General features: G+C 35.6%; 4 protein-coding genes and 1 non-coding gene across 11 annotated transcripts; 2 read left to right on the top strand and 3 right to left on the bottom strand.

Annotated features, from left to right (window-relative positions):
* The first annotated feature begins 1,368 nt into the window (after positions 1–1,368).
* TRNAD-GUC (transfer RNA aspartic acid (anticodon GUC)) lies at positions 1,369–1,440 on the top strand. Its single transcript has one exon. It is a non-coding gene; the product is annotated as a tRNA-Asp (tRNA).
* Positions 1,441–3,006: 1,566 nt separating this feature from the next.
* On the top strand, positions 3,007–10,194 carry LOC140763732 (dihydroceramide fatty acyl 2-hydroxylase FAH1-like). 7 transcript variants are annotated; one of them, XM_073102056.1, is made up of 10 exons: positions 4,251–4,393; positions 6,701–7,020; positions 7,872–7,941; positions 8,431–8,523; positions 8,614–8,810; positions 8,924–9,029; positions 9,334–9,480; positions 9,558–9,720; positions 9,876–9,948; positions 10,059–10,194. In XM_073102056.1, exons 3-8 carry the CDS (start codon positions 7,891–7,893, stop codon positions 9,675–9,677), a joined length of 714 nt encoding a protein of 237 aa, XP_072958157.1. In that variant the 5' UTR covers positions 4,251–4,393; positions 6,701–7,020; positions 7,872–7,890; the 3' UTR covers positions 9,678–9,720; positions 9,876–9,948; positions 10,059–10,194. The 7 variants fall into 7 exon arrangements, with proteins under 7 accessions (XP_072958153.1, XP_072958154.1, XP_072958157.1 ...); XM_073102054.1 differs by having other exon boundaries at positions 9,876–10,194; XM_073102057.1 differs by having other exon boundaries at positions 7,875–7,941; positions 9,876–10,194.
* A 2,220-nt stretch (positions 10,195–12,414) lies between these two features.
* Positions 12,415–13,349, bottom strand: LOC140763062 (protein P21-like). The gene has a single exon (XM_073101097.1). It carries the CDS (start codon positions 13,329–13,331, stop codon positions 12,648–12,650), a length of 684 nt encoding a protein of 227 aa, XP_072957198.1. The 5' UTR covers positions 13,332–13,349; the 3' UTR covers positions 12,415–12,647.
* Positions 13,350–21,297: 7,948 nt separating this feature from the next.
* On the bottom strand, positions 21,298–22,195 carry LOC140763263 (protein P21-like). The gene has a single exon (XM_073101371.1). It carries the CDS (start codon positions 22,187–22,189, stop codon positions 21,518–21,520), a length of 672 nt encoding a protein of 223 aa, XP_072957472.1. The 5' UTR covers positions 22,190–22,195; the 3' UTR covers positions 21,298–21,517.
* A 3,686-nt stretch (positions 22,196–25,881) lies between these two features.
* LOC140763193 (protein P21-like) lies at positions 25,882–26,782 on the bottom strand. Its single transcript, XM_073101276.1, has one exon. It carries the CDS (start codon positions 26,737–26,739, stop codon positions 26,062–26,064), a length of 678 nt encoding a protein of 225 aa, XP_072957377.1. The 5' UTR covers positions 26,740–26,782; the 3' UTR covers positions 25,882–26,061.
* Between the last annotated feature and the right edge of the window lie 22 nt (positions 26,783–26,804).

Below are 26,804 nucleotides of genomic sequence, written 5' to 3' on the forward strand. Positions count from 1 at the left end.
TACCCTTATATAAATTTTAAAAAATTATTTAAAAACTATCAAATATTATATCTACCTATTTCTCTTATCGTCACTTGAGATCCTCTTCGATGATGATCTCACCAAACCCATTTCCGTAGAGAAAATTTGGAAGACTTTATGATCGACACTTGTATGAATATCTCTCGCCTGATTGCTATCAAGTTAAATTTTTATCATAACTAGTGAAATATTCTTTAGTCCTTCTAGGACTCTATTGTGGATTTCTAACCACATTCTCAAAAGGGCCACATCAAGATAATAAATTCGGTCGGTGTGGTCGAAGTTTCTCCTTAACAAATTAAGGCTTGAGCCTACTACGATGCCTTCTTATAGTTATTCCTATTGATTAGAGGTATAAAAGAGTTAATTAGAGTTAGCCAGCTCTAGTTCAAGGCTGCTTGAGCCAAAGTCAAATCGAGTCTAAGCTAAGCCTGAGCTTGAATTGAGCATATTATACTCAAGCCGAGCCCGAGTCTAAAACTAACCTATTTTTAAGTCGTGGTTATCTTTGGATCAAAGTTATAGATATATTTAGATATAATATATATTATATCAATAAATAATATTTTGAGCTAAGCTTATTGAGTCGAGCCTAAGCAAACCCCATAAATTTATTTAAGTTCGGCTTAGCTCAAGCCAAGCCAAGCCAAGTGGAACAAGAGCGAGTCGGTTATTTTGACTCCTCTAGAATTGATTAGGGTTGAAAGCCATACTGCCTTAATTATCAAAGTGTCTAACTGGGTTAAGGGCTTATATAAAAATTTCAAAAATTTTAAAACTATTCAAAAAATTACCTAAGTTTAGGGAATATTTTTTTCATATAAAAATATTTTCTGGTTCAGTGATTTATACAATTTTTTATTTCAAAATTGACAAAATTTTTAAGTAATTTTAAAATATTTATAAATTGCTGATTATATCTTACTAGGAGAGCGATTTCAAAATGCAGCGTACTAGACTCATATATATAATATATATATATATATATAATTTAGTCAAAAACTAGGAGGATTTTAGACAACTTTTCTCATTTTGATTTTTGACTGGTCAAAGCATTCACGCAATGTCGGGTCCCAACACCTCAAGCTTATCCAATCATCTGCGTATTTGTGTTGCCTTTGTGCATGATGAGGTATTTAATATTAGCATCGAGATGTCTAATCTTTCACTTTCAACAATGCCAATATTTTCCCTAATGCCCCCATTACTTCTAATAAATATTCTCTCTCCTACATTCATTTCATGCGCATCTACGTATCACCTTTTTATAAAGCCCATAAGAAGAAAAAAAAAAAAAAGAAAGAAATATTTTAATGTTATATTTGTTTTATTTGCATATAGCAACAAGTCGTTGTAGTATAGTGGTGAGTATTCCCGCCTGTCACGCGGGTGACCCGGGTTCGATCCCCGGCAACGGCGTTAAATTTTTCTGTCTTTTTTTTAATATTATCTTTGCCACTGAAAATTTTAAAAATAATACAATAATTATAATATTCTTCATAGATAATCAATGAGGTTTTTTAAACCTATCAGTGCTAATTATAATATTTTAAAACATACAACAGCACTTATTATATATACAACCATAACTCGGTCCGAATAGGTTTTTATTTCTTTTAAGCAAGTAAAAGAAGTAAAACAACAGGTCTAGAAATAAGCCTCCTGGAATAGTTGGCAAGTGGGTTTTGCTCAAATCTGCATCCTATTAGGGCCCACACGCATGACTATCTTTTGTCTCTTAATGAAGAGAGACAAACAATAGACTCATTGGGTCAAAAATATTAGCTCCAAGTTTCTCCTCAATAGTTAGCATCCAAAGGCATGGAGTGCAAAAGAAATCAAGTTTGATGGGATAATAGGCACTGGGAAAAAGAAGAAGAAGAAAAGGTAACATAAGTGTGTTCCGCATGCTAAGGGGCATATCAATCGCATGAGGAATTGGCATTGCCTTTATATTTCTTTCCCACAAGCAATCATTTTGATTAGAGACAGCTACTTTCTTCTAATTAAGTGCACCAGGAAAAGTTAATTATGCTAGCCAATGCTATCATTTGCTTGTGCTAATTGGCCCTTCCATGCCATACTTTACAACAATGATGTTGATTACTAAAATGTTTTTTGTGGCAGATGCAACAGTATAATATAATAGAGAAAATGGTAATTATTAATAGAGTAAATTATATAGTGTGTTATATGTATCTATTATATAGTTATAATACTACATAATATTATTATAATAAAGGAATGATTGAGCCAAAAATCTAAAGGGCCTCCTTCAACTTTAATTTATAAAACTTAATCAATTAAATACTTAAAAAAAGAATATCATATTGCGAATATATTTTTCACACTGATTAATAATTATCTACTTCTCTTTGGGGAAAAAGGAAAAACTTAATCTGATTGTAACCAACTACTGAGCACGAAGCAATTCTATTACTATATACTCAAATTATATTGCATGAATAAATATTCTATCCACTTGCATATAAAAAACAACTCTTCCTTCTAAAACCGTACACTTAGACTACACGTGAGAGGATTCGATGCCATCCTCAAGTCAAAACTCAACCCAATTGCTCAAATCCAGTCAGACTTGGCGGAACCCCTACAGTTGAAAAATCAAAGTAGATCAGCACCGTCCATTTAGGTATCATTTCCTATGATCAAAGAGATTCTAAAATTAACTCTAATTTAAAATAATTATTATAAAAAAAGTTATTTAATAGTTTGACGATTTAATTCAACGATTCAACTTATGTGACATGATTGACGATAGAACTTAGTTCGCGGTCTCTTCACTATCGTGGGCTTTTTATATATGACTGCCTAGGTTTTAGTATATTTGCAAAGTTGCCACCTCATTTTTATTTGGCACGAGAATAAGTAGAAGTAAGTTGTCCAGTTGCAGAAAGACCCTTCGGTCTCGGTCCTGTTAACTAGAAATTTACGAAAGTGCCCTTGCGTTGTTTGGCCTCTCCCCCTAATAAAGCGACGCTAACTCCCTTCCTTCGTGGTCGTATCCCTTTCTATGGTCTCCGGCCCAGCACCATGCCGACCCCGTGGAAGAAGGCGACGGCTGGATCCGGCGCCGGACTGACCCGGTTCGTCTCTGGACTCCGGTCCGACGGCGCTGGTTCGCTCGTCGTTCAGACCGGCTTCCCCACCTCCCTCGCCGACATCGTCGTCAAGAATCGTGCCCGCCTCAAGAAGCCTTCCCGAACCAAGAAGAAGTCCGCTTCTTCCCCTGCGATTCCTGATGGCGGCCCCGCCGCGCCCGTGCGATCTCCGTCGGTCGGTGGGGATGCTCTCGTTGCGGCTTCCGAGGGCGACGGCGCTAATGGTGGCTTTATAGTTCCCAATTTTAGCGACAAAAAGGATAAAGGAGATAACTTTAGGTTGAAATTTGAGTTTATTTTGCTTGCAAAGGTCTTCGCGTTGGTCCTCTTGGCGATTGACAGGAAGAAGCTGGTGGTTGGGATCACGTTATCAGCCTTCGCCCTTTTGCTGCTCGACTCGGTGAAGCTTTCGTTGCTTCGATTCCTGAAGCTGTGCCCCGAAGCGACAAGGAACTTCAATCCAGTGATTGGAGTATTGAATTTAGATGGGAGGGGATGGGTTTCTCCTATCAGGGAAGTTGGTATGGAGATCCGGGTTGATTCGGTGGGATCGGACGGTATGAATTCGATATGTTTGGCGAAATGCGTCAAAGAATCGATGGATTCTGATCAGGGGATGGAGGGTCTGATGGAAAGGCGGAACCTTGATGGGGTTAATGTGAATAATTCAAAGACGAAGAACTTTTTGAGAAAAATTTTCTCGAAGAAGTTTCACAGAAGTAGAAAAGGGAAGGATGGGAAGCAGGCTTCTTTACATTCAAGTAATTCCGTGGCTGAAGGAGAGGAGGAGATTGAAGCATTTACGGGAGAAGAAGATGATGTACAAGATGGTGGTGATGGAGGTACGCTAAGCTTGGATGCCTCCACCAAGGTGGCGATAAACATAGAGGAACAGGAAGTGGAATTGAATCGAGAAAATGCTCATGAAGCTGAGATCACAACAGGAGCATCTCGGCTGTTACTTTTCTTTGTTGTGATACTTGTAGGGCTCATGGGAGGGAAGGCAATGGCACTTGCTCTTACCATGTTAAGTTGTATAACTGTGAAACCGGTTGAAACTGCATGGAAGAAATGGAATATGAAGAGATTCAATTCGGCTCTTTGAGGTGTCATAGATTGCCTGAAGCTTTTTGAGTCTTGCATGTCATGGAGGCTTTTCTTTTTCTTTTCCTTTGGATCATCAGCTCTGATGTGTTCCCAAACCTGGACGGTGATTCAAGCCACGAAGATGTATAAGGTTTTGTAAAGAAAAGGTGAAAGCAAATTTACTAATATTGTTTCTTCTTATCTTTGCATCTAGTGGAAATTTTTATACACTTTATCTGTCTTTATAGTGTCTTCTTATGATCTAAGACAAATGGCATATAAACCACAGATTATAGGCCACTGCTGGAATATATGCTTATAAACTGCATTGGTAAAGTACGTTAGACTATTTTTCTTACGACTTCTAGGTGTAATCTTGATCTCCCCTAACTTCGTATCAGTTGATTCTGAACTTCCTACAACATTGAGAATCTACCTTTTATAATTGTCCTTTTTATTCCAACAATGTCAATCGAGTTAAAGTTCGAATATTTAGGATCAAAAGCTGCTAGTTGATCCCCATCAATCCCCATATGAACAGTTCCGTTGACAAATTAGAACCAACTACTTCTTAATATAATTCAAGTGTACTTTTGACATCTTTTATGATGCATTTCTGTTTGTCTTTGGTCCTGGTTAGCGCGCATTCAAACCTCAAACTGATGATGATTCACGTATTAATAATGTTGTTCCGTGGACATATTACTGAATGTTATTACATCTTGAGACTTTCTGACCAAGATATATGATAAATAACTGTTCAAATTCAAGGTGTTTTTACATAGAAAATTCCCTGTTATGCAATGATAACTTTTAAGTGGATAAATTTCACTATGCATTTAAAGTCCATGTTTATGATTTGTTCTTATGACTTATCGTGCCATCCACCAGAGCAGTAAGCACAAATCATACACTAGCGTAATTAGTTGTAACAGGAAGATATCTGGTATTTCACTTTGGAAGAATTTAGGGTATATGGTCATGATTCATATTCTTCCATAACCATGAGTTAGTGTACTTGAGTTGAAGTCTTTGATTGTACAAGATGTATAAGGTGAGGCGATTGGAAATGCTCGATACCAAAAGGTTCCTTCAGATTAGATGATTGAGATAGCCTGGTGACAAGAACAAGGTTCCAGATACTCTGATCTAGACTCAGTAGTTACTTTATATGATGCATGCGTAATTGCATACTCCAGTTAATTTAAGATTAAGCCTGAGACATCTGTATTATGAACTCAATATTGTTAATGTAGCATGCCCCCCCTTCTTTTACAAGGGCCTCTTTTGTATTAGTATGTATCTCATGAGCTGACCTCTCTTTTATTTTTTTTCCAAGAAGGATGATATAAATGCTTCCTTTTTCTGTATACAAGTTTCCTTGATTTTACTACCAAGGATGATATGGTATTCTTGTTGAAGACTTGAATCTCCTTGGCCTCTGCTTCCTCTCTTATAAAGATTTTTCTCAACTTGAAGATATTATAGTCTCAAATCAGCACTCGTGTGCAATTTCTTACGTGCAAAAAAAAGAAAAGTGTGGTTCTCTCTTGACTTGAATATGTTGCAATTTTATGCAATTATCTGTAACTGGTTCAGATAAAATGAGGTCTTCTGCTTACCAGAATGTATTTAGCTCTTCTCACTACAACATGCAATCTCAAATAGCTTGCCATGCATCATCTTCCACATCTCCCTCATTAACCTTGTGAAAATAAATCTCAAACTTGGTGTACCTATTTGTCTAACATGTGAAACATGCCACTCTCTGAATGGATTGGACTTTCCATTGGATGCTCTTATTTGAACTTAGTTTTTTTGTAAATAATAATAGCTAGTAGGTACGATTTTCTTATCATTTATCAATCTGACTCTTTGTAGCGTGATCAGTAGCTACCACATGAGAGATGCCATTAGTTTACATTTGGTTTGTCTCTTAATTATGTCCCTCTTGTACTTCTATTTCTTTCTTTTGGACCGTTGGATTTCTGAATACTTGAACCCTAAATCTAAGTCATGCCAATACATTCATGAGAATTATAAACGAATTGTCCAAAGTCCCAATCAATTTACTTGTACCAATTGATCTGTAATAACTTATTATCCTCTATAATATATATATATATAAGATATCTTAAACAAGCAGTCTCCTGAGGAACATGGAGAAGAAGGTTTTTCTATTTTTAATTCTTAGACTATAGTTGTCGTTGCTAAAAAAAAAATAAAAACTTAATAATATCCCAATTAAATAAGTGTCCCTTTATTTATTATCCAACCGCGATGTCATTAGCAAATACATTAATGAAGTTACTAAGCAAAAGTGATAATATATCCTTCTTCTTTATGACATCTATTCAAATGGTGTTTAGTCTAATCTCGCTAAGCTGTTTTCTTAGTATGAAATATTGGCCTGAAACTTATATATAATAAAAGTAGAGGGTTTAGAATCGTAAATTTACTTACTTGAATTGCAGGGTGTAATGTGCAAAGTTTCCTTACTATGACAGCGTTAATCGTAACGGCGTTAGTGGGCAATTCGATAACTTCGCTGTCACCCGGACATTCCCTTCGAGATTCCACGGCGGGGATTCGATTCCGGAAAATGATCCCCCTGGTTGGACCATGAGAGCGAGAGAAATTGGCGGAAAGATATAGGAATACTACCGAAATATAACTCCTTCCCTTCCCTCTCCTCCTCCTTTTCCTTCTCCTCTCCTTCGAGGTCGCTTTGCTCCGGAGGAGAAGGATCGGTACCCGTGGCTTTTTCTTCTGAGATAGCAGCGGCATTGCTCAGGTGCGTTGGGATTCGCCTTTGTTTTGCTCTCTCGTTGCACCGCGACTTCCGGATCGTTGGATTTTTACAATACCTTTTCTTTCTGCATTTGGTTCAAGATCCAGTTCTGTTTGCGGATTTGGTTTATTGATTTGAAATCGAGATGGGTTTTGATGGCTGCATTGGTTGCTTCCTACGGAAAGTTTGGATATTGAAGTTACCGGAGGTTTTATTTGCTGTAGAGAAATGGATTGCTTTTGGTTTCTCTTCGTTATTTGCTGAGCTCTTCAGGGTTGCAGGATTAATATATCATTGACCATGTGAATTAGCGAGTGAATTTTGTTGGTCTAGAGCCGTACCATCTTGTGCCATTTTGGTTTATGAAATGGATGGGGGGAAAGTAGCGTATAACTCTTTACTTTACCTTGAAATCTATAGATAGTCTCTTTCTGGTCTACAATCCTCTAGGCGAACCCCTACAGATTATTTTCTGTTAGATTTTGGTGATTGTATTGATTCTTTGTTCTTGGATGGTGCCTCTCTAATGTCACTAGATGCTTATTCGGAAGTGTATTCATATTGTAATTGACTGTTGCAATTGATGATGCCATCGAAAAGTTTAAGCTATTGACTGCATGTTATCAGCATTAAGTGTCTCTTATTTGTTTGTGGAAGGACATGATATAATAACATAAGAACAAGGAAATTTTAGAGAGGAAGCATGATCTAGAAGCTAGTGTAATTTATAATAATAATTATTTCATATTTTTTTACTTGTCTATTTTGGTTCTTTTTCTGGTGAAACTATTGCATTTGAATATTTGTGTTGCTTGTGCATAGCATGACGATTTTTTCTTTTTGCCTATTTCCAGCAGCTTGAAGAGTGCAAAGATGGTTGTTCAGGAATTCAGTGTGGATTTGAATAAGCCTCTAGTCTTTCAGGTAAAATTAATTTTCCTTTGGTAATATTCTACCTGTAGATACCATGTGGTATTGAAGTTTAGACATGAAACCAGCATTGCATATTTCAGCAGGAGAAATTATAAGCTTTTGTTCTTGCACTTTTTCTGTTTAAGTTATTATATTTGGGAGGGCGAAATTAAGCTTTTAGGTCTGTGCACTCATTTGCTTTGCCATAATGTCATGCACAGAGCTTAGTTGGAGATGTACACCTGGAAGGCTGGAAATTTCTGCTAGATCCTATTTCCTGTTAATTTGGGATACTTGATCTCTTGCCTTTTCTTAAATATGATTTACTTTTTTGTGTCATTTAATTCATATTGCAATGATTAAATAATTATTTTGGACTATGATATATTGATGCGTCAAAGACTTATTTTAGTACTGAAATTTTTGTGTAAGACTGTTTCTTTCCATCAATTTAAGCTGCTTAACTGATCTGTTAAATTTCCATTTTGTGAAACCATCTAGGTTGGCCATCTTGGAAAGCATTACCAGGAATGGGTTCACCAGCCTATTGTTAGCAAGGAAAGTCCACGTTTTTTTGCAAATGACTTATTGGAGGTAATGTTACTCTGCCTGGGTTATCAACATAGACCGCTCAACATAGAGTAGGAATAATAAATTCCTAATTCATTTCATTTTGAATGTCAGATGTTAACACGTACTAAATGGTGGGCGATACCAGTCATATGGTTGCCATTTGTGTGTTGGTGCTTGATTATGTCAATCCAGATGGGCCATACACTTCCTGAAGTAGCTCTAATGGTTCTGTCTGGAATATCTATTTGGACATTGATTGAGTATACTTTGCATCGCTTTCTTTTCCACATTAAAACTGAAAGTTATTGGTAAGTTAATTTTGCTCTCAATCTTCAATTGATCCCATGAAATTGATTTCTTTCGAGCCAGGAAAGTTCAACTAATAGATTTAACTCAGAAGATTTCAAATATCATTTGGCAGGGCAAACACAACACATTATCTTCTTCATGGATGCCATCACAAGCATCCGATGGATGGACTCCGTCTTGTTTTTCCTCCAACAGCCACAGCCATTTTGTGTATGCCGGTAAGCTTCATTTTACAGTTGTTATGAATCAAAATTAAGTTGTCATTGTTACTTGTCATGAAATGAATATAATATGTTTGGTAGTAAATCTTCTTAAATAAGATGAGCACTAGTTTTATACAATGTTGAATGTTCTTCCTGATCTACAACTTTTACTTATTAGAATTTAGAATGAGAAGCTACTGTACTACATAAATCCTTTTCTGAAAAGTAACAGGTTTTATCTTTTCTTTTGGATGATTGGAAATCTTAAGGGTTTTGATTTTTCAAAAGCCTACTGACTCTTCATGGATCATCATTTCAGTTCTGGAATCTGGTTAGACTTCTATCCACTCCTTCCACAACTCCCGCCTTATTTGGAGGTGGCCTATTGGGCTATGTAATGTATGACTGCACTCATTACTACCTGCACCATGGACAACCATCAAATGACCCAGCTAAAAATCTTAAGGTACAAATTCCTATTAGCATCATTGACTCGTGCATTTTATATATGCTTCTGACAACTTAATGTTTTATGTACCTCAGAAGTATCATCTGAACCATCACTTTAGAATTCAAAACAAAGGTTTTGGGATAACATCGTCATTTTGGGACATCATATTTGGGACATTGCCCCCATCAAAAACATCAGGGAAAAGCACTTGATGTCTTCCTGTACGGTAATGTAAGAAGATTGTTACTCATTGAGGTTAGTCCCGGTTATCTCGTTCCCTGAGTGTAGGCAAAATTCATTTGGATTTACAGCTATACTAATCTTCATAGTGGTAAAAAGTTTTCAGTTTCAGCTCTTTTTTCCTTTTGTCCTTAACCTTTTCTTTTCCTGCTATATTTACTGCCTCGCAGATTTTCCCTAGGGTTTTGCTGGTTGTCATCTTCAGGATCTCATGATCCAATTCTTCCTATGGATCATAAACTGGTGCTTCAAATCTTGAGCATCTCTAGCTGTGTCAATCGTCAAAATTTTAATTGGAGGCTGATGCCTTCTGTAATCAACTCCATCCTAATCTAATGGTCGGGTTCTTGCAGGTCAAACTTGGGCTCTGTTTCTTTGGATTTTCCTCTATTCAAAGGTTCTTATTTTGATGTTTACTCATGTGGAATTAAGAATAAGAAGTAGAAAGGAGTAACAAATAGCAACTACATGAGCTTATGTTCTTGTTGCCGATGATGGGTCATAACATCCAACTCAATTCATTTTGCTTCTTGGTGTGGTTAATTTACAGATAAGGACGAGGTGATTTAGTTGCATGAATCACTTTATCTTTACGCGTCATTTTATTGCTTCTGACGATCGATTGACGTTCGATTGTACAACATGTGATAAAAAAAAAAAGCTAAGGGTGCATTGGATCCTAACAATAACCCATCCACTGTAGAATCTACAGTAATATTATTTCATGCATCACTTTTATTATTAGTAATTACTCAAACTAATAAGGTCATCAGTTTGCATGATTACATCAACCTTATTCCACATGTACATAGTATATAATAGTGAAAGAATCCAAGCCTGATTGACTTGTTGTATGCACCACTTCACATCAAACTCGGGGCAGAAGACCACTTGATACTTGAAAGTCGCAGTGGGGCAAATGAAGGTGCAAATGGGCCATCCTTAGTGTAGCTATATGCCTGAGGGCGAAGATTCTTTATTAAGAAGTTAGCGTAATTGATAGGGCCACCGCCTCCCTGTTTTATTTTTTTCTGGGAGAGAAAAGTGTATACTTAATAGTGTTCTAGTTAAACCAGTGTCGTCGGAATTTAAACTTGGGTACACTCATTTCCTAAGTTGCAGCGTTACTCATTTGTCAATTCCCGGAGTCTGGTAGGAAGTTCATCGGCACGTTGAATCTGCCAATGAGGGAGATGTGGAAGAAATGAGAACATTGCATTAGTCTAGGGCAAACTGGTCTCCATAGGTAGTGCAGTGCAGGCAAGCTTGCCATTGCAGTCGCCGGTCAGGCAGTGGCCAATGCCATTACTATCGAATGAGTAGCTTACCTAGCTGGTAGTGGCCCAAATACGGCCCATGGTCGCGCCAGGGTTTGCTCGCCCGAGTTGGGCCGTTGATTGCTTTGATGTTAGTCATGCATATTGCATAGTCATTGTGTCACCTCAATGTAATGCCAAAAGTTCTACCATCGGTTCATTTTTGCGAGCCGATAAGAGCATCTCTAAGGTAGGGAGGCTCCAAATATAGAGCCAAGGCTCAATATTTATTATTTAATATATATATATTTATACTAAATTATTTAATAAGTCTTCTTAGTATTATTATTTTTTAATAAAAAATATATGGTTAGAAAACTCTCATCAATATCTTTATAATAAGATTAATATTCAATAGTTTTAGAAATAGTTTTAAATTACTAATTTTTTAATTAAACACATCAAAATTATATTACACAAAATAAAAATAAAAATAAAAAAAATAAAAAAAATAAAAAAATTTAATATTAGACTCATTTAAGGATCTCAATAAATCTTTCCAATAGTACTATTTTTGTTAAAAATTAATTATATATTCAGTTTAATTAATAAATGATACAGACAGAATTAAAATTTTTGGATTAAACTTTTATAAGGTAAAATTGGCATTTAAAAAGATTAAATAGTATTAGAGCTGGGCTCCAAATTTTTAGATGAGCTCCAAATTTAGAGCTCCACTATAGCTGGCTCCAAATTTGGAGCCCCATTTGAAGTCCGGTTGGAGCTCTACCGAGTTTCAAATTTAGAGTTTTGGAGCTCGGTTGGAGATGCTCTAATGCCCGATGAAATTTTGTTCAAATGATTAAAAAAACCCATGTTAATTAATTTAATGTATTTGGACCGGCCGGTAATAAATTGGACGCAATTTAGGTAAAGTTTGACTAATTACCATGTATAGCTTTTCACAAATAAACGCAGGAAAACATACTTTGAAACAATGGCCTACTCAATATATAGAAGACATTTCACTCCCTATATATCTATCTGTGTACAGACTATTATCATATGACTACTCAAGTCTCCATTAGAGATGATCAAAAGAGAGTTTAGAGTTGGTATACGCCTAAGAAAAAAGAATAAAAAATGAGTCGGTATATATGTTTATTGATTTCACTCATTGGCTTCATTTGATGCATGGAACCCCTGTTCACTATTTTGCTTTCCAAGCGCAATTAGTGTTCACAAATTAACTGCGTTTGTCGGTTGATTCATCGACCAGTATAACTATAGAGATGGGAATTATTGGAGTTTAGCCTCATATGTATGAGATTTAATTTTATGGATCTTTCACTTATCTTTTACATGCATGCTACAGCTGCATGGGAAACTACGTGCGTCCCTTGTATCAAACCCAAATATTCCAGATTTATCCACCATAGAGTCTAGAGTTGTAATAAACAAGGATATATTTATATAATACCTTTCATGCATCAAGCTTATTACACGTACGTAATCACCAAATGAACAAGTATTAACGAGTTTGATTTCATGATTACGTCGGCCTTATTCCAAACGTACTATATATATATATATATATATATATATATATTATATAAGCTAGCCAACCTTTATTCCGCTCAATGCATGCATCGGTGATGAGTTACGGCGTACTACTTCATGATCATCTCAGTGCGGGCAGAAGACCACTTGATAGTTCGTCCCCTCCGGGCAAGTGAAGATGCTCGTGGCATCGTCCTTGGGGTAGCTATAAGCCTGCGGGCAAAGTTTCTTGAAGAACTTGGAGTAGTCGGTGGCCCCGCAGCTTCCCGAATTGCAGCAGTACTCGTTTGTCTTGAAAACCGTGCAAGGATTGTTGCAACCCCCGGGAGCTTTGAGCTGGCTGGGGCACTGTGACGTCACGTCGGCGCTGCAGTGGGGCCCCTTGCTGCATCCCCCGGAGGTCGGGAGGAAGTTCATCGGCACGTTGAACCCGTCGACTAGGGAGATGTCGAAGAAGTCTTGTTTGCCGTACTGGTTGAGGGCGTACTCGGCGAGGGTGTTGGGCGGCACACCATAGGCGGTGCAGGCGAGCTTGCCGCCGCAGTCGCCGGTCTGACATTTGCCGTTGCCGTTTCCGTCGAAGGAGCAGCCGGTACGGGCCCAGATGCGGCCGCCGGTTGTGCCGGCGTTCACGTTGAGGACCCAGGACTGGCCCGCATTGAGCTGGCGGCCGCCGCCCGGGACGGCGGCGGCCCAGACGGTGTAGGAGCACTGGTTGATGACGGTGAAGGTGGCAGCGGTAGAGAGAGAGATGAGGAGGAGTAAAGGGAAGAGGAAGAGAGGTAGAAGAGTTGGGGAGATCATGACCATTGTGATCGAGTTAATTTTGTGGCGTCTAATGGAAGGAGGAGAGGTATTTATAGGTGTTCATATATCATATATCATACATGTAGGACGGTTTGGTCTGAACTGAGCGCGGAAAAAGGGAGTGGGAGGCCGAGAAAATAATTAAAGTCTTCAAGTTTGGATACGTCTCGATTTATCGTATGAAGACAAAACTTATCACTTCTATCTCCACTTATTCTTAGAGAGGTTGATATTTCTCTATAGAAACAGTATAACCCCTGAAATTGATCTTAATGGTAGAGAGTTACTGTAAACCCTAGAACTCGACAATCTACAGGCCTAAGATAATATATGAGAACGTAATATTCTATGTAGACGTTTCTTTACTTTCATTAATTTCTTAATCAATATCAGATTATTTAGTCACATGTGATACTTTATCTCCTCTTATTATAATTATATAAAAAGGAGGAAACAGAAGAAAAGAAAGATTAATCACCTAGGATGGATGAGGTATAGATGGGGATGACACGCTGAGTGAAAAAGGTCCACAATGGCCACACAACTTCTAGTGGCCTTGACGCCTAACTTATACTTATTAGGGTAGAAAAAGCCATGACCATTAGTAATGCTAAAGTGTAGGAATTCCACACTTCATCCAAAGATTTCCAAACGATGGTGTCATGCGTAGAAATCAGAACTCATTGGTGACAAACAAGTCATGGTCATGCATGCCACCATCTCAAGATATGTCTGCGATGTGCTAAATGTCAAATGAGTGATAGAAACGGAAGCAAAATTTTCACCCTACATATAGCTAATGGAATAGTAATAACAAAAATCAATCAAGTTGAAGAAAACTCTAATATGATACTAATAGTAAAAAAATAAATAATAAATAACTCTTAATCATATGTTAGGCACTTTAATATAAGTAATCTCAAGAATAGAAGCAATAGAGACAATAGAGAGAGATGTGCTTATATCCATGAGCGGAGTAATCTTTTTTTACTATGCGAATCTCCGTTACAAAGAGTTTTTTAATTTTAATCTCCCTCAATATAATGGTGGCTAGCTCTTTTAAATTTTCTTTTAAGTATAAAAGATCTAAAATCTTAACTTCAGTATTTATAGGGTTAACTTAAACAGAAAAATCATACAGGGCATTTGAACATTCTTAGGCCCGTTTGTAGGCCCGAATTCAAATTCAGAATGCGGAAGAACGTTCGAACACCCACAGAATTCAAATCCGAAACACTGAAGGGCATTCAAACTCTTATTAAGTGCAAATCCTCATGGGTCTTCAAGTTCAAATGCCTCCTGAGCCCGTTTGAATGCATCTAGCATAGCAAGCTAATAACACTTGATTGAGCCAAACTTCAATAAACTTCTCCTACTGCTACCACCACTTCATTCATCTTTACTGGGAGATCAGGCATGTGTGCACAGAGTTGAAGTACAATTTAAAAAATCTTCTAACTGAATTGATATCGTAGAGTATCATGGGTCTTGAGAAGTTATACTAGTTAGTATAAAAAAATATTTTCTGTGGTTGTTTTCTATTAAGTTCAAATTAGTCTCAACTTATGTAACTGAAATTTTCTCTAACATTCGGATTCCTCAGTGAAACCTATCCTTAACTTGGTGTAATCAATATATAACGATAAAGAGATCCACAAAACTCTTTCAATATTAGCTTATGCCACTAATAGAGAATCAAATAAGAAACCAAAATCATATTTTTAGAATTCTATGTTTAGCATTATCACCATATTTCCATTGTAACATTCATATATATGGAGTACCGGGGAAATGTAAAAGGTTTCGATCGATCTCTTTTCGAAAGCGTACTGGCTCTTCATGGATCATCGTTTCAGTTCCAGAATCTTATTAAACTTACAACCACTACGTCCACAACCCATATCTTATTTGGAGGTGATCATATCTTTTATTAGAAGTAATCACTCAAATGGCTTAAAGTTCATGAGTTTGATTACATCAATCTTATTCCAAACATACTATATGTTAAGATAGCTAAAGGATCGAGTCACCATACAAATCTAAAACAATCTTCAATTATTTCGAGGGAGGTAGTGCACCAGCTTAACGCATGCAAGGATGACTCGTACTACTTAGCTCAGTGCTAGCGCAGTGGATCCCCGCCGGAGGTATTGCGGTTCCCGGTGTCCGGGAGGAGGTTCATCGGCACGTTGAATCCATCGACGAGGGAGACGTCGGAGAAATCCTCAGGGCAGACTCGGCGAGAAAATATATATTATAATTATAATAAAGCAAGAAACGGGATAGACTAGTAGCTGCGATCACACAATTCGATCAATTGTCAAGTATGTTATGAGACCTTTTATTTCTTATTTAATTTGTTTCTTGGTGAATATATATAATGGCTGCAGCTGGTCAAAGTTCATCCTCAGCTTCTAGAGTAGCCTTTTTGGGTCTGGTAAAAAGAAATGCTACGACCATTTTGGGTCTAGCCTCTAAGTATACAAAACTAATATTCTAAGCTTTATCCAATGAATACCGCGGGTGGTGGGCCTTATTCAAATAGAGTTGAAATAGTAATGACAAATATGAATTGTTATTATCAAAATGATGAATTTATCTTACGAAGAACTAATTTTATTTTTATTTGTATTTAGAATAAAAGTATAATAATTATATTTGATGTGATGTAATATGAAGGTAAAGAAAAAGAAATTATTAACGTACCATTCGATTTGATTGAAAGTATATTGATGGAATAAGTAGTAAATAAATTAATATATTATTACAAGGCAAAGAGATCACATATGTAATATAGGAAGATAGATATATAATACAATGCTAGGATGATAAATATATAATACAATTTTATGAATATAGATATGCAATGCTTGAAAGTTACGTATTTAATGTTTGAAAAGTAGATACACAATCCTTAATTAAATTTGTTGTATAATTTAAATATATTTTAATTATATAGAATATCAGTTTATTAATATTTGCCTTTTTTTTTAACATTTAATTCTACATATTTTATAGTTGAAATAATATTTTTTACATAATAATTGTACGTATTAATAATATTATATTAATTTATTTTCAAATTTGTTATTTTATTGTTTAAAGAAAGAAAGATTTAATTAGGTTAATATATAGTTTAAATAGTAAATATATTATTTTATCTATGAATAAATATTTAATTTGATAAAATATTACTTTATTAATATTATATTTTTGATGTAATTAGTACATATAAAAAATAATTTCTAAAAAAATATCATATCAATTAAATACTATATTATTAAGAATTTTATAAAATCAATATTTATTAAAATAATATTTAATAATAATAATACTTTTTAAAATTATTTTTCTAAAATATTAAATTATTAACATTTATGCTGAGTATTATGATAAAAATTTTGAAATGGATAAGAGATGAGTAATAAATTATAATAAGATATTTAAGAGAAGTTGTAGTCAAATTAAGAGTAAATAAATAATTAAGTTAGTGTGTGATATAAGATGTAATTTTAATAAGTAGTATTTATATTTTATAATATTATTATTTTGATTGTGTAGTTGTAATTCTGACGTAAGAGATTATATTTTAAAATAAAGACTTTTGGCATATGAAGTGAACCAGGGACTAAAGAAATTAGTAATACTAAAAAAAAATAAATCCCTAGACACACGTATGTATCTAACCTCTAGGCAATGATATTTCTCGTTCGCTTAAGTAGAAGTCGAAAGAAATATTAAAAACGAAAGTAGAGATGAACGCCAAGATTTTAACGTGGAAAAACCCAAAACGGGAAAAAAAACCACGGATCCAAACTCGAATCAAAACCAATCACTATAATAGTAGCAGTTACAAGACTGACTCACAAAACACCCCGTCGATCCAAACGACTTTGTTTCTCTCAGTCTTGATCGCTAGAACCCACGATTCACTGCTTCTTGTGATTGAAGTCCAATCTCAGTAGCCCTCGAGATTGATCTTTCGTCTAGATCACCCTTAAGACGAAAGATTAAATTCTTGTAGATGAGTGGAACCTTGTTGGTAGAAGAACCGATGTAGCTTCAAGAAGTCACCCTCAATAATGTTTTTTTTCCACCACCCTAGAGTTAGGGTTTCATAATCCTTATATATGATATTCAAGATAGAGCCAAATCCGAGTCTTATCCGTACTCATGATCTTCAAGATAGAGCCAACTCCGAGTCTTATCCGTACTCATGTTCTTCAAGATAGAGCCAAATCCGAATCTTATCCGTACTCATGATCTTCAAGATAGAGCCAAATCTGAATCTTATCCGTACTCATGAAAGTCCAATATTTTTAAACTTTGTTGGTGCGTTCGAACGGGCTCGAGTGCGTTCGAACGCGACAGCTTGAATTCTTCAGGTTGCGTTCGAATGCGTTTGTGAACACGGCTCTCTGTCTGTGTAAACGCAGTGCCCGTGTTCGAACGCGTTTGTGAACGCGGCTCTCTGTCTGTGTGAACGCAGATTTCGCGTTCGAACTCGTTTGTGAACGCAACTCTCTGTCTGTGTGAACGCAGTGGCTTTTCTCCAATAACCTTGCAATTCTTTAGACCAGAGATATTCTAGACTTGTGTAAAGCTCATATACATGTAAAAAATACACTTAGAATATTTTGTACATAATTGCCAACAAATAAAAACCTAACAATCTCCCCCTTTGGCAATTTGTGACAAAAACACCTAGGTTACAAGATATTACAAAGACTTCAAATTGAGCAATCAACAAGTCTAGAATATTTTGCACATCAAGCCCTGCAAATAAACATATACCAATCCAAGATCAAGTGAAAATAACTTGAAATGAATAAACAATCTAAACATAAGTTATCAATGTAGCATAAATTCAAAAGTACTTAAGCAGACAAAGTTCACAGTTACTTCAAGCAAAGTTCAAAAGTACTTAAGACTCTCATAAACTCCCCCTATGCACATACTCCCACTACACACCTAGACACCTAGACACTAAGACACTCTCCCCCTTTTTGACACAAATGCCAAAGACTAGGAACTCGGAGGAAACTGACGATGAAGAATCGTCAACACAGAGTCGAGGTAGGTGAAGAAGGCGACCTTGGTTTCTTGGTAACTGTAGCTTTTTTAGGCATTCTAGAGAAGGAAAAAAGTCGCAAGATTCAACATATGGCCAAAGAATACAAAAAAAATCCAAAAATTCTAGAAACCATAAAGACCCTAAGTGAAATCCATCTTCCACTTAAAAATGCAAGTTATCACGTTCAATCGCACAAAAAACATCAAGATATTAACTTTAACATGATCAAAACTTGAAACTACACGAAATCAATCAAGATCAATAGACTTTGGAGATGCACTTCTAGAAATTCAAAATACATTCAAGACATAGAATATGACAATAAAATGAAATAAATCATACACAGATCAATCAAGTCATCAAAAGCATATTATAATCAATTCTAATGCATCACTCAAAATTAAATTAATCTTGATTGATCATAACGATACGCATATGCAAGATGAGCATAGATAACATGAACAAATCTTCTTAAACAAACTTTCCTATATAAACAATGATGCAACACAGTAGTCAAACCGACTTAGTATTGAAATTTTGCACTTTTCGACTTATTCTCCATAACATAACAGGAATTTTTCCTGTATTTTTTTTTAAAAAAAAATAGGTGCAATGATGGCTTTCACACATGAGTAGGTAGCCCTTTTCTTGGGCGATTTGCAGGAAAAACGCACTTTAGCTTTTCAATTTGCAAAAATAAACCTTTTCTTTTTATGAACTTATAAATTTAGATATGTTTTTTACTGATTTAAACTAATTTATTTTTTCTTTAATCCAATCAAACCGTTTAATCTTAATGCGCACATTGTTAAGAATTAAAACGTTTTTAATTTTATAAACAATGCATATAAATTACATAGTAATGTGTGGCTTTTTTTTTAAAATCTCGATGCGCACGTCGTTTAAAATTATAATATATATTTTTTGCATAGATGATACGTATAAATTACATATGTAATGCGTGTCATTTTTTTAGGAAAAAATTATAGTGTTCCTTTTGCATGAGCGATACTTGATTTTTTTAAAAAAACTCTTGATATGCATATTGATAAAATTAGGACATATATTTTATACAGACGATGCATATATATGATGCATGATATTTTTTTAGTACACAATAATTTTTTTGTGATTTGTTAGGGCTAAATCAATAAAAAAAACTTAAAATTACAATTTCATAATAAAATGACCTATTTCTGTTAATTAAAAAACTAAAAGACTTTTTCTGTAAATTAACCGTAATTTCTTCTTTCTAATGCGTGCTTATTTAACGAACTCTCTGGAACGAGAGCCACATAATTGCAGCAAAAATTATGTAATCGATGAGACGGAGAAGATGGAAAGGTTAATAGATGTGCAAAATGGGCTTCGTCAATGAAGGTCCTTTGTTCAAATTAAAGTGGTTGTAGAAACGAAACATATGTAATGTTTAGTAAACAGTATTTATTTTTTATGACTTTTAAATCACATCCTTTATTTATCTATTTTATGATTTAATTTTTAAGAATTGTATAACTCGATCACTCTTTTTTTTTTATAATTCTCATTTAACACAATTAGTTAGACGGTACTAAAAAAAACTATTCTATTATAATATATAAAATAATTTATAAATATCTAAATTATCCGTCTTCTTCATTATCTTTTTCTCTTCCCAAGAGGAGGGAGGAGGACGAGGAAATATGTTGGCGGTAGGGGTGAAAACGGATCGGATAGTAGTCAACTCATATCCGAATTCGTATTTTTAGTTCCGATACGGATATTAGACGGATATCAAAATTTAAAACCATATCCTAACTAAACAGATACGGATTATTTTCGGATAAATAATGATCTTAAATGGATATTGATTGAATTTAAAATAATTATAATATTTTATTTAGATATAATTAATACAAAATTATTAAGAGTTTTTAACAAATAATTTTTTTGTATGTCAAATATATAAAATTATAGATATTCATCTCTATAAATAATATATAACATATTATTAGTAACAGTATTAATATTTACTATTTAAATAAGCAAAGAAAAACGATAAATTATTTAGAAAAATATGCGGGTAAAAGGATATCCGATATCCGTATCTGAATTTTTTTCAAAAATTCTATCCGTATTCGAATCCCTCTCCAAATCGAATAAATTTTTTTTATTCAAATCTGATCCGAGTTGGGTCGGTTCGGAGTTCATTCGACCCGTTTTCATCCCTAGTTGGCGGTGACAATGATGGTGGAAGAAGTAGATGAGAAAGATAGTGGATGGATATTAAAAATGAAAAAAAAATAATTGGGTTATTTTAGTAACTTGGACGACGTTAGTCCCTCAAAATAACGTTGGGTATTAAATGATAATTATAGAAAAAAAATAATGAGTCACATTATAAAATTTTTAAAGACGATACGTGATTTTATAAAATATGTAAAATATAGAGTGTGATCGGTAAAACTTTTTTATTTTTAAAATTTAAATAAGTTAGCTTAAATCCATTTAAGCTAATACTGTGTTGGGATATAAAACTATAATAATTATACTCAATATGTCAAAAAAAAAGTAATAAAGTTATGAGATCTTTTAGTAAATAATTAAAATACTCATTTGAGGGAGGAATTAGATGAGAACAGAAGAAGAGAGAAGGGAGAGTGAAAATGATTGAAGTAATATATTTTTAAGAATAAAATAATAATTAGGTTTTGTTAGTAAATCTAAAATATTAGATGAAAAAAGAGGAGAGACAATGAGTACTACTAAACTAGTTTTAAGATGAACAATGTTTAAATATTAAACCAATATAACCGTCGCTATGTATATATACTAAATAAATTTATTCTTATTCCACAGCCAAACACAAATAATTCCTTATCTTACCTTCCTTAAATCCAAAAGTAAAATCCAGAAGTAGCCCATCCATCCCATCCGTTCATCCATCGATCATAGAGTCCACAGTTATAACCACGAATAATTAATACTATATTTCAAGCATCAAGTTTATCAATTTATTACACGTAATCACCCAATGGATTAATAAAGTACTGATTATATGTCTAATTGCATGATTACGTCCACCTTATTCGAAAGCAAGTATATAATTAATATTATCCAATCTTTATCCAGCTTATTACGGGCAGAAGACCACTTGATAGTTCGTCCCCGCCGGGCAAGTGAAGAGGCTCGTGTCGTCCTTGGGGTAGCTGTAAGCCTCCGGGCAAAGATTCTTGAAGAACATCGAGTAGTTGGTGGGCCCACAGCTTCCCGAGTTGCAGCAGTACTCATTTGTCTTGAAAACCGTGCAAGGGTTGTTGCACCCCCCGGGAGCTTTGAGCTGGCTGGGGCACTGTGACGTCACGTCGGCGCTGCAGTGGGGCCCCTTGCTGCAGCTCCCGGAGGTCGGGAGGAAGTTCATCGGCACGTTGAACCCGTCGACTTGGGATATGTCGAAGAAGTCGAGGTTGTTGAACTGGTTGAGGGAGAACTCGGCGAGGGTGTTGGGCGGCACGCCGTAGGCGGTGCAGGCGAGCTTGCCGCCGCAGTCGCCGGTCTGACATTGGCCGTTGCCGTTTCCGTCGAAGGAGCAGCCGGTTCGGGCCCAGATGCGGGCGCCGGTCGTGCCGGCGTTGACGTTGACATCCCAGGTCTCGCCCGAGTTGAGCTGGCGACCACCGCCAGGGACGGCGGCGGCCCAGACGGTGTAGGAGCACTGGTTGATGACGGTGAAAGTGGCGGCGGTGGAGAGAGAGACGAGGAGGAGTAAAGGGAAGAGGAAGAGAGGTAGAAGAATTTGGGAGGCCATTGTGAATTAATTAATCTTGTAGTGTTCGAAGGAAGGGGAAGAATTGGGGGTCTATTTATAAGTGTGCATGGAGGAATTTTCTTAGTCCCCGAGTGCATTGCAATTTGAAGTTTGGCCTATTGTGGTACGTTTTCCAATGATAGGGCCCATGCACTTGTCTAACTAAATTATTAAGGCAGGCTAGCTTGCTATATTATGCACGGATTTCGGCTCATGGTGGTTGCATACGAATGTAATCAACAGTCATTTGACGGTGAAAACGGATCGGATTCGAATGCATATAGGATAATAGTAAAAGTATCTATAAATTATAATTCCTATGATGGTTGTCAGGTATAGATATCAAGAGTCATTGGTGACAACTGACAAACTAGTCAAGGTCATTCCACACCACCTCTAATTAACCCCAAGTTCTCCACAACACAAAATTCAAAGGTTTCGGGATAAAGGGTTTCAACCACATTTCTCTTAATTGATTCAATGCACTTTATATATTATTGTTTATAAATAAATTTGTAAACTAAATAAACTCTATAATAATAATAAATTAAGTTTCGTTATGTAATAATAATTTATTAGCATTACAATTATATTGCACGTAGAGATATTGCCTCAAACAAAAATATCTATAACAGCACGAGAGAAAGAAGAAGAAGTTGATTACCGTCAAAAAATAAAATGTGCTAGATCGAAGTTGGCCTCTACGACCTATTTTAATGAAAATATTTTCTTAGTTGTTTAACCAATCTAAATAGTAAATTCAATTCAATCTAAAATTTACCATAAATCCACGTATATTCGCCTTATCTCCATCTGTGTGTGTGTGTGTGTGTGTGTGTGACTATTTCTATTGAAGTGATCAGAGACAAATTAGCCTTATCTCCTACCATGTTGATAGATGCGTGATGAGAGCATGACGGATCCGCTCTTACATCATCTATCGAATCTGCTGTGGAAATTTGTAACGATGGAGAAAGATTGCCTTGTTTTTCAATCCTAACCATTAATTTCTGGACATAGAAAGTTCTTAGGTTGTAAAAAAAGTCATGGCTCAACAGCTACATGTAGGATCTTCAATTGGAAATAGCCATACACTTCCATTGTCTAAACCTTAGATCTCTAATAAAAGATCCAAAAATGATATCTTCGTGATATGTACCTTCTTTCACTTCAGAATAATAATAAAAATTATTCTTAAATATAACCGCTTATTTTAGAATATCAATAAATATTAAAATAACTATATAAAGACTATTTATCAAAATTGTATTTTATACCACGCAGTAATCCAATTACTGATTTACCCTTGATTTGACTATAATTTCTCTTAAAATGTATTATCATTTATACTCATTTCTTATCTCTTGCAAAAATCTTATTATAACTCATTACTTCTCTCTCCTATCTCCTAAACTTCTTATCATAATTTCTCCCCCTTCACACTAAGGAGTAAATCTAGCATTTAATCGTCCAAATTAACCTTCAGCCACTGTTTGGTCGATATCTTGAATCTAATTGTCCAAATTCTGTGATCTTGGATTCGTTAGAGCTCTTTCCAAAAGCGACTATATATCCAAAATTCAGTAAAATCCGTCAATTAGATTGTTCATAGATCTTTTCGAAAGTTATGAGCTTTATTGAGTTCAGAACCCTTGCAGATCAGATCAGTCCGTTTCTTAATAGATATTAGTTTATTAATAGTATATTTTTGATGGTACTTAATACATATAAAAATTATTTTAATAATCAAGTAATTAAGTATTATATTAATTAAATACTATATTATTAAGAATTTTATAATATATATATATACCATTAAAATAATATATTTAAAGAAATTTGGGAAATTTTAATATAATATTATTAATAATCTCATTTTAAAGCTAAAATAAAAATATGAAAGTGTGAATATTTTAATATTATAAATAATCTCATTTTGCAAATTAAAAAATATATGATCCATGTAAAATAAATTTTATAAAATATAATAATATTTAAAATTTAGTTTTGTTATAAGCAATAAATATGTAGAATTAAATGAAAAAAAAGACAAATATTAATAAACTAATTTTCAAGCGTTCCATATTTATCTCACTAGCATTGTGTATTTATCTCCCTAGATTGCGTACGTAATGTTTTAGCCTAGCAAATGTAATAGAGATGGTAAATATTAACTCGACACGATAACTCAGCTCTTAATCAGGGTTTTATTTAATCTAATTGAATTTGTGTTTAGTAAATGGGTCAACCTGTCTAACCCAATTAATAATCAAGTTATGTTTGGGTTTATATTGGTGACCCGTTTTAAACCATTTAAGTAACAGACTGGGTCAACTCAAACCTTTTAATATATATAAACAAAACTTCTAACACGATCATCCGAACACTGTCCACCCTTTTGAACGGCCTGTGGAACGAGTTACTAGCTGTGCATGGGTGTTCAAACGCCATTCATCCGTTCGAACGGCACGCGATTTTCTTCTCCTTCAAGTCATTCCTTATAAATACCTAATTGGAGTTTTACGAATTAAATAACCATTGAAAATATTTGAGAGAAGAAAAAAAAACCTATCATCGTACTCTTGAGTGTTTAAAGTTATGATAATTCTTTGTACTTGGATTCAAATAGTGAATTAGAGATTTGCACCGTTAATAGACGTAAGCACATCGTCGAATCACATAAAATCTTACATCTCTCTTTCTTTTCTCTGTGATTACTTGTATTTAGAGTTACTTATTCGTGATTAGATTAATCTTTCAGATTTCTCTACTATTTGAATCATATTTATTATTTTTCCTATTTGGATTGCATTTATCCTTTATTATTCTATTAGGATTTGTTTGTGCTTGATTGGGGATTCCCTTAGCTGCCCTATTCAGCACAACAGTGTGGTCTTTGAGGTCGGTGAGGATCCTACAGTGATGATCTCTTCCTTGGTCACCTTAACTTTTTCTTCTCGCTCTTCCGGTGTGCTCTGCTCTGCATTCTTCGACTCCACCACGTCGACGGCCACGACATCCTTAACCTCAGCAGGCTCCATAGAGCAGTGCACCATTTGGGTGACAGTTGGAATGAACTTCAACTGTCATGTTGATGCAAAGGATGGTCTTTGGATGAAGGAATGATAGGTGTCGCGGGAGATAGGGATCTTAAGTTTTTGACAAAGCCCTTTGTCAAAACTTTAAGTGGTTTTAGAAACGAAACAAAACATCATGTAATGTTTCCTAAATCGTATTATATTTTAAAATTTAAATAAGTCAGCCTAAATCAGTTTAAACTAATACTGGGTTAGGATATAAACCAGTATAATACTATAATAATTATACTTAATATGATATAAAAGAGTAATAAATTTATTAGATATTTTAATAAATAACTAAAATACATTTTAGGGATGAAGAGAAAGTATAGAAATAATAATTGAAATAATATATTTTAAATAATAAAATGGTAATTACATTTTATTGGTAAATTTAAAATATTAGTTGGAAAAGGAGAAGAGAGACAATAATAAGTATTACTAAACTAGTTTTAAGATAAACTGATCTTTAAATACTAAACTAGTATAACCCTCGCTATATATATATATATATACTAAATAAATTTATTGTTATTCCAAAGCCAAACACAAATAATTCCTTATCTTACCTTCCTTGAATCCAAAAGTATCCATCCATTGGAAGACAGAGTCCACAGTTATAAACACGAATAATAAAAATACTGTTATTTCAAGCATCAAGTTTATCAATTTATTACACGTAATCACCCAATGAATAAAGTACTCACGATATATATGTCTAATTGCATGATTACGTCCACCTTATTCGAAAGCATGTATATTATTAATATAATCCAAACTTTATCCAGGTTATTACGGGCAGAAGACCACTTGATAGTTCGTCCCCCCCGGGCAAGTGAAGGTGCTCGTGGCGTCGTCCTCGGGGTAGCTGTAAGCCTCCGGGCAAAGATTCTTGAAGAACTTGGAGTAGTTGGTGGGCCCACAGCTTCCCGAGTTGCAGCAGTATTCATCTGTCTTGAAAACCGTGCAAGGGTTGTTGCACCCCCCGGGTGCTTTGAGCGCGCTGGGGCACTGCGACGTCACGCCGGGGCTGCAGTGGACCCCCTTGCTGCTGCATCCCCCGGAGGTCGGGAGGAAGTTCATCGGCACGTTGAACCCGTCGACTAGGGAGATGTCGAAGAAGTCTTGGTTGTCGAACTGGTTGAGGGCGTACTCGGCGAGGGTGTTGGGCGGCATGCCGTAGGTGGTGCAGGCGAGCTTGCCGCCGCAGTCCCCGGTCTGACATTGGCCAGTGCCGTTTCCGTTGAAGGAGCAGCCAGTGCGGGCCCAGATGCGGCCTCCGGTCGTGCCGGCCTTGACGTTGAGGACCCAGGACTCGCCCGAGTTGAGCTGGCGACCACCGCCAGGGACGGCGGCGGCCCAGACGGTGTAGGAGCACTGGTTGGTGACGGTGAAGTTGGCGGCTGTGGAGAGAGAGACGAGGAGGAGTAAAGGGAAGAGGAAGAGAGGTAGAAGAATTGGGGAGGCCATTGTGAATTAATTTTGCGGTGTTGGCACTTATAGGGTCGAAAGGCGACGGCCATTAGCTATATACG

This window comes from Typha angustifolia, chromosome 7 (assembly GCF_048772165.1).
Source record: "Typha angustifolia cultivar Huaian chromosome 7, ASM4877216v1, whole genome shotgun sequence".
NCBI lineage: Eukaryota > Viridiplantae > Streptophyta > Magnoliopsida > Poales > Typhaceae > Typha > Typha angustifolia.

Bases quoted from the DNA above. Each gene is read 5' to 3' on its own strand.
- LOC140763732 (XM_073102052.1), top strand. From the start codon at position 3,073: ATGCCGACCCCGTGGAAGAAGGCGACGGCTGGATCCGGCGCCGGACTG.
- LOC140763062 (XM_073101097.1), bottom strand. From the start codon at position 13,331: ATGGTCATGATCTCCCCAACTCTTCTACCTCTCTTCCTCTTCCCTTTA.
- LOC140763263 (XM_073101371.1), bottom strand. From the start codon at position 22,189: ATGGCCTCCCAAATTCTTCTACCTCTCTTCCTCTTCCCTTTACTCCTC.
- LOC140763193 (XM_073101276.1), bottom strand. From the start codon at position 26,739: ATGGCCTCCCCAATTCTTCTACCTCTCTTCCTCTTCCCTTTACTCCTC.